Source organism: Quercus lobata, unplaced genomic scaffold (assembly GCF_001633185.2).
Source record: "Quercus lobata isolate SW786 unplaced genomic scaffold, ValleyOak3.0 Primary Assembly Scq3eQI_1871, whole genome shotgun sequence".
NCBI classification, from domain to species: Eukaryota; Viridiplantae; Streptophyta; class Magnoliopsida; order Fagales; family Fagaceae; genus Quercus; species Quercus lobata.
In genome coordinates, this window is record NW_022154911.1 from 1 (window position 1) to 8,028 (window position 8,028).

The window sequence follows — 8,028 nt, forward strand, 5'->3', positions numbered from 1 at the left end:
CTAAAATTTGTCTCTAAAAAGAAAAATTTAAAGTATATATATACTTACACATAAGATAATGAATGAACTAGCTCCTGCAGATCATTCGCTGAAAAACCAATCTCATCATATAGAAGATGGTAATGTGTAGGTCGACTTGTCCCCTATTCAAAAATCAATTAATTATAACATTTTCAACATAGCATAATCAGGTACCACAAATGTGTAATAGTAAGTCGTGAACAGAGTAAAAAAGGTACACATAAAGGTAGCGTATAAACATTCTTTAGAATATCTAAGTACTTACTGCAATTATACTTCTAAGGCATATAGATATACGTCTTTTATAGAAAGTGCAGGGTAAGAAGAAAAATGAAATAAATGGACTTTTTTCATATGTCATCATGAAAAGACAAACTAAGATCATTTTGTAGTCAAAATCAACCAGTTCTAGTAAAAAAGACACTCACAATCATCCCAGCATGAGCACACAAGTAAAAATCATTGTTCCTTGGGTGACAAACTTTGCTGTCAATGACAGTTCCTGTAAAGAACCAAGGGAAAGAAAGATAAACCAATTACTGTAAGGACCTTTTCTTTTTTTTCTTTTTTTGAAGTTTTTCATAAAAGATTGACTAACCAGGTGGAACATTTTCAGTAGCTCCTCTAGTCTGGAAGAACCTTGTATGATGATTCTTTTGTGCAACAATTACTGTGAACTTTGGATGCCACGATTCCTCTTGGAGCTTGCAGGCCTGAAAGACAAAAGGTAATTTTAAGCTAGAATTTCTTTCTTACAAGGTAAAGAGATTAGAGAGAAGTGATAGATTGGTCATATGCATACCTCAATGATCTGATCCAATTCAATGTTCAACACTTGATTAAACTGTGATTCACTCACTCCATCCCTAAAGCAAGATTCAACCCAGAAATAAGCAGATCAGGGAAATGAAATGAGTGTAAGACAAGTAAAATGCACAATGATGAAGAAACCTTTACTGATCTTTGTAACAGTGTAAGTTGTAGCATTAGAGATCAGTTAGTATACCGAATTTTCTGTGAGATAATTACACCAGAAAATATTAATTTGTATTAATAATGACTTATTGAAATTAAATTTCAACAGCAAGCGTACCGACTTGGCCACTAGAAAAAAAATCTTTACAGGAGATGAATGTATCATCTCCTGAAATGATGTTACCTAGACACAAGACACACAGAGGACCATGGGAACTCTATTGGAGAATGTTGTTGGGTAATGGGCTAAAAAAGCATGGGCTAAAAGATCATTCGATTACTTGTGTCATCAAATTCAAATTATCTTATCAATACATATATTCTCAAACATTTTCTTCCCAAAATTCTGTAGAAGCATATTTATACATATAGATATTTATTGATGTACACATAGGTATTTTACCAATTGCATAAAAATATGTTTTTTATTTTTATTTTATTTTAATAATTTTATAAGTTTTGGCCCCAAGGGGAAATTGCAAAACAATATGTGACTACTGTGTACCTGAAAATAATTATCTGCTGAGGCTTCCTATTTGAACTTTCGTAGAAGTCCATCAACAGCTCCCTGTATATTTTAAAGAACACAATGGAAAACGTAAGTCAACCAATAAAAATAGACTGCTAAAATCTCTGGCATTCAAGTGATGAATTTGGCACAAAGACTAAATATCTTATTCTTACAGAAATCAAGAAGATTCAACACTTGCTAATCTTGTAATTGGCGAAAATAAAAAGAAGCCTACCTGAAAATTCCCTCATCCACCACCCTTGTAATTCCATTTTCATTTGTTTTATGCACAGGCTTGAAGAGAGAATCAATCATTTCAACCTTTGGTGATTGGGTACAGACAGAAGCTCTATAGCGAGAAATCTGTGGCCAGTCTCTGGAACCAACAACCTAATAAAATTCCAAAATGTAAAATCTATGTTTCAAATGAATTACTATCTTGGCTTATTCTGTAAGTGAAAGCATGGCACTGTTTTCAGTCAGCATAGATTGGTGAATTTTTTTTTGAATTTGGAAAGAATATCATTTAACAAGAACCAGGACATACAATGTTTTAGATCAAAGAAAAATCACTTACTGCAGCAACAGATGGCATATCGGACCGGCCAGGAGAACCATGTGACACATCCATTCCCAGGATTAGGGTGGGAATTTCAGAAATCAAAGGTAAGGAATTAGAACGCTCAATTGTTAGCAGTGAATTTAGTCCTCCAAGCTGAAAGGTGGCATGAAAGTGAGAACAGGATCAAAGAATGAATAAACAGAGAAAGATAATACAATTGTCCACAAAGTTATCTTGATTTTTTACCTTGGCATTAATTTTAAGTAGCACATTTGTTATGTACTGATCGTTCAGTCTTGTAGGTGCAATGCATTGTGTAACAATTCCACAAAGAACAAGATTTCTCCTTTTCCATGGACCTTCAATATGATGAGTTGATTTTATTAGAAACATCATTAAGATATCAAAGTTCTAATAGAAACAAGATTAGGTATGCGTGTGTGTGTGTATATATATAAATACTCAAGTGGCCAAACCATAAATCTCGGAATTCTTCCTCTCTGGAAGAACACACAAAAAGAATTCTGGTTTTTGCTTTAATTTGGACCCGATCATCTCTATCATTCTACCCACTCTAACTGGTGCAGATGCATTTCTATCTTGAGGACTCTCATGAAATTCTCCCCTTGGTTGACTAATGGACTACCAGTGTAAAAAATAAGAAAGAATTAGAAGAAAAATAATGAATTAACTAAAAAGATGAAGCAGAAATGACAATTAATTCACAGCATACTTACAAGCCCTTTCGCTTCACCAATCTTCCTAAGGTCTCTTACCAGCCTTAGTATATCACAGCGTGCCGAGAAGTTCACCACAGCCCAATTCTCAATCTTCACTGGATTTACAAATTTCTATAGACAATTAAACAAAAATGTCAAGTAACAAGTACAGAAAATTAGAACGAGCAAAATGAAAATACAGAAGAAAAGCAACACCTTATTGTTGAAATTCCACCTCCCATTTCGAGGCAAGAACTCCTCTCCGTTACCGGTTGTTAGCTGCAGTAACATATCAGTAAAAAGAAGAAGCAAAATTAGTAACGTATCAGTAAAAAGAGAAGAAGAAAAAAAAAAAATTCAAAGCAGCCAGATTCAGAAATAATGAAGGAGAAGGCCACAAGCATGGCAAGCAAACAGATATTTACCCTTGGGGCTGGCAATACACGACCTTCAACCTGGGTAAATTCACTACTTATTGAAATTCTAGAAGAATGAAGCATTTGGTCGTCATTATACCTACTAGTTATAAATGCCTGCAAAAATAGGCCAAGTTTAACTTGGAATCTAAGCAGCTTTTAATGAAAAATATACAAACTATATTAACAGAATCTACATCTCTCAAAGAATCCATCCTTTCTTTTGGTTTTTGCCGTGATTTCTCCACTAGTGAAGCTCTTTGCTGACCAGACAATGCCTTGGTATAGCGTTGCAGTGGAACCAAGGTGCAAAGCTACAGAGGAAGAGAAACTAGATTATAGTTTTAAATCCAAAAAGAAAAGAAAAAAAAAAAAAAATCTAACATCCAGAAGTATCTGTCACCTCAATAGGAAAGTAGGTTGGTTGCTTTGGTTTCCCAACATTGATGCATGGATAATATGCTGAATTGGGTAAGTATATTTGCTTATGATTAACAAAATAGTCATACACAGTTGTTTCAACAACTTCGGTTTCACCATTTGCCTTTCTTTGCTTTAATGAAAACCTATGATAAAGTATAAACAAGTCTTAGTGATTACAGCTTAATCATTGAAATTGTCAGCCAAAAAGTAAATGTATAACTACTGAAAAAACTTACTTCTGATCTTTGCAAATTTGATCACTCAATCCAGTGATTTTGTACTCATTGTTATTAACTCTAATCCTCAAATTTTTGAGCGTCTTCTTAGCCTGGAAGCAAAATAGTACAAGTTCATAACCATCAAACCTCATACATCAACCTTATCAACATTTAGAGTAAACAGACAATTACCTTTATCCAATCAATTCGATTACGATCAGATTTTTGGTTGCTGGTGAGGAAATCCATTACAGGCCCAGGCTGTACAATCATTGTAGTGGATACGTCTGCACATGAACAAGAATTAAGACAACAATCAATTAATCAGAGACTGAAAAATGGTTTTCAATAGAAATTGCCCATCTGTACAGAGACTTACCCATATTCAGTGATAGACCTCCTTCTGTGGCTCTGAAACTCGAATGGAAACCTCGGCATCCAAGGACACCACCATCCAAATTTATGAAGCTTCTTTCATTGCCGTGGAAGAATGACTGTCGGACTAGGAGGCAACCCCTGACAAAATATATATTAAGTTAGACCAAATCATGTTGAGGTTAAGCCATGAAAAATCACTATCACACATGCACTAAACAGTTAAGTAACTTACTGCTTTGCTGCATTCTGTCTTAGTATGATGTCAAGAACTCTCACAGCTTCTTGAAATCTATCTGATTCCTGACCATGCAATGCATCCAGAATTGCTTGCATTGGTATTTTTGCGGCGTAACTTATCTGCACCTTATAAGTCTTGGACTGAAATGGGCGCCTAGATCTCTTCCTATCACTTACATCATCTCCAGGGCTACCTCTTTTGCTGACCCTGATAGACAATTACAACTTTACTAAGCCAGTGTCTTAAAAAGAACGCATTAGTTGATATTTAAGTCTAGTGAAAACTATAGCCAATACCACATTACCTGTTTGAAGAGGGAGTGTCCAACACCACAAGGAGTTCAAGTTTATTTTGTGCAAGAGGACCGAAGGTAAACAAGCTGTTCTCTCCATCATAAGCAAATTCTTTACCTCGAAATTCATTATCGTAGACCTCCTTAGCTTTGTCTATAACTTTTCTTCCAATACCTTTTGCATCAACCGGATGTCCATCTTCATAAGACAGAGCAACCTAAGCCCACAAAAACCAAAATCTCAGGACATATACTTAAAAATCGCTGTAAATACAATTCCAACATTAACAACAACAAAAAAAGCCTTAGTCCGAGAGAAATTTTGGGTCAGCTATGGATCCTTGAAAATTAGCTAGCGTCTGCCATACGTATTATTTTCCTCTATTTTACTATTTTTTAAGTCTTTTTTTTTTTTTTTCCCCTTAATTGACATATCATTTTTTCTTACTTTTACTAATGTGAATTTTTTTTCTTAAGGTAAAATAGAATTTCAACCTATGGTATCCACTTTATGATAATTGCCTTTTATTATCAAATCAATGCATCAATTGGTTTCACGTGTAGATGAAGTTCAGATCCCATACTACTAATATGATTTTTGATCTATGTAGCACGGATACGAATACAATACGTAGTACAATAACATGACATTTTTTGAAAAATTAAGATACGATACATAGAGGATATGACAATTTACTAATTAATTAATATTTATTTTTAGGTATATATATATATATATTATATTTGGAATAAATTATGTTTATTATGGATTTAACAAGTATGTAACAACAATGAAATGTTTGGAAATATATAAAAATTAATTTAAAGACAATAAAATATTGTTTAAAGTACGAATAAAAGAATTCATATAAACTAGACACTCATTAAAAAATTCAAATAAACAACATTCAACATCAAAATAGAACAATTGAATTAAAAAAAAAAAAAAAAATTCTTCTAGAGCGTGTACTTGACACGTTTGTGTCCGTGTCGGATGTGTCCCACACCAGTAAGTTGGCAATTTTGCCATGTCCATACTTCCCAATTTTTTTTATCAATACACTCTTTCTTATAGTTCATCAGTCACTCTCCTTTGAACATGGCTGAACCATTTTTAAGTAATTCTCTCTCGTCTTGTTATCCATAGGAATGGTTATTTAAAAGGAAGTTGAGGAGAAAGTGTTGAGCGAAGGAGATGCATACACTGTAATGGTAGAAGCAACCAGCAATCTTGGGCACGTCAACTTTGAAATGGTTAGTTAGAAGTGACAGCCTCTGCCCTTTATTTCCGTAATCACGCCTGGCCATGGGCAAGCGTTTGGGAGTTGATGTTTTCTTTAATGGTTCAGAGACCTTTGCTGGTTCTGCTATGATGGGGATAACATTGGCCGGGACCACGGGTGGAGGAGGTGGCAGAGAATCCAGCTTATCACTGCCTTCTGGAGAAGCCATTTCCTGAATCCTGTTTAGCCAAAAAATTAAAGCATAATGTAATCACAGATAATGCACAATTAAATAAAAAACACTAGCCATATTTGCGTTATGCTTCAAAAAAACTAGTTTAGTCATAGTTGAGGTTTCTTGTAGTTGTTAACAAAGCCCAAATCTACCTAGTATATGTCTGATGTAAGACTCGGAGCACACCCCACAACACAAACTTAATTAATATCCAATTAATGGCTTTGATATAATTTATAACGACTAAAAGAAAAATGTTAGTCACATCTACGCTATATTCTAAAAGGATTGGTTTAGCCACCATTAAAGCTCATTATAACTGTCATTAAAGCCTAAAAGTACCTAGTATATGCACGATATAGGACTTGGCACACGCTCCACAACAAACACTCAATCAATATCTAATAAATTTGGGACGATACACAAACATTGCCATCGAAACAAATAAAAGCCACTATAATGGTAAACTAAAACAATATATCTCACACTTTTGCCCCCAGGTATTGTTAAATATGTCTGAGTATTAAAAGGAAACTAGTAAATTAACCATAACTACTACAAAATGGAATAACAAAGCCCTTTAAGTTACCACAACAAGCCCAGGCAATCCAATCTAAAGGAGACCATACTGTAGAAATGTATGGAATACAATTAACCTCCTGCTCTGTTAGGATGCAGGACACATGTAGGGAAAGGTTAAAAAATCTATTTCTCATTTGCTGGCTCTCCAAAAAGAAGCAATACAAATGGAATAACTAACTTAGAAGTACCCAAAAAGGATGAGTGCATTGTTCTGGTTCTTTAAAACAGAAAGGAGACTTCACATTTTGAGAATGAACCCTTTATACAGAAGAAAAATCCAAAGAAAACACCCAATTTGTGTTTCCCTTCATTTTTAACACCATTCACACCAACCACACACAGAATTACATGACTCATGCGGTACCCAAAGGTTTAATAGTAAAAATATCTAGCATCTAGCACAGGACATTTAGCAAAGCATAGACTGCGAAAAGATGAGGATGACTCTCGATTCAATCAACAATAATGATTATAAACAATAGGACAAAGTTTGACTATAAACTTATTTATTGCTAATGATAATAATTTCACTTAATATATTTTTATTCGATGTGATTTTTAATAAATTCACCATTGGATAACATTTTTTTTTTTTTTTTTGGTTACATTCTTCATGTTGAGATCAAAAATCAATAGTTATGTTATCAATTAAATGTTTAAATTTTAAATTTTTATAGTATAAAATTATGCATAAACAATAAATTTATGAATCAAATAATAAATAATACCCAATGGTGAGATTTTCAAAATATATAGTTATATTAATTATTTTAGTGAGAATTATAGTTATTAGTTGCTGCCACACCTTTTACCCTTTTTTCTCTCTCTTGTGTGTATGTTTGTTTCACTAAAAAAAAAAAAACTTGTAACCAAACTCTGTCCATTGATACATTTAAGTTAACACTCAACATAAAACAAAACGTTATTAAATATTATTATATACCAGAACAAGCATAACACATACTTAACTTTTTACAATACACGATTCTCAAAAAAAAAAAAACTTTTTACAATACACTGAAACATTAGTATTTTGTATACACGCCTATTGAAGTATGAGAAAAATAAGACATAATAAACTAGTTTTTGTCGATAAGGAAAAAAAAAATCTTTGTACAACAAAAACAATCTCTTTTTCTCTTTTTAAATTTAAAAAACGCTAGCATAAATATCCGATTAATAGGAAGCAAATAAAACTTATACTGGTTTATCCAAAAAAAACGAAGCAAATTATT

General features: G+C 33.3%; 1 protein-coding gene across 1 annotated transcript; it reads right to left on the reverse strand.

The window, feature by feature from the left end:
• Positions 1-44: 44 nt before the first annotated feature.
• LOC115973592 (protein argonaute 4B-like) lies at positions 45-6,981 on the reverse strand. Its single transcript, XM_031093860.1, has 21 exons — positions 6,801-6,981; positions 5,957-6,215; positions 4,766-4,971; positions 4,456-4,668; positions 4,225-4,361; positions 4,038-4,132; positions 3,864-3,955; positions 3,608-3,770; positions 3,402-3,518; positions 3,214-3,321; positions 3,005-3,067; positions 2,807-2,920; positions 2,546-2,711; positions 2,316-2,428; positions 2,085-2,222; positions 1,743-1,897; positions 1,502-1,564; positions 824-887; positions 620-734; positions 450-523; positions 45-143 (listed from the first exon to the last, which is right to left on the reverse strand). Exons 1-21 carry the CDS (start codon positions 6,836-6,838, stop codon positions 45-47), a joined length of 2,592 nt encoding a protein of 863 aa, XP_030949720.1. The 5' UTR covers positions 6,839-6,981.
• Positions 6,982-8,028: the final 1,047 nt, after the last annotated feature.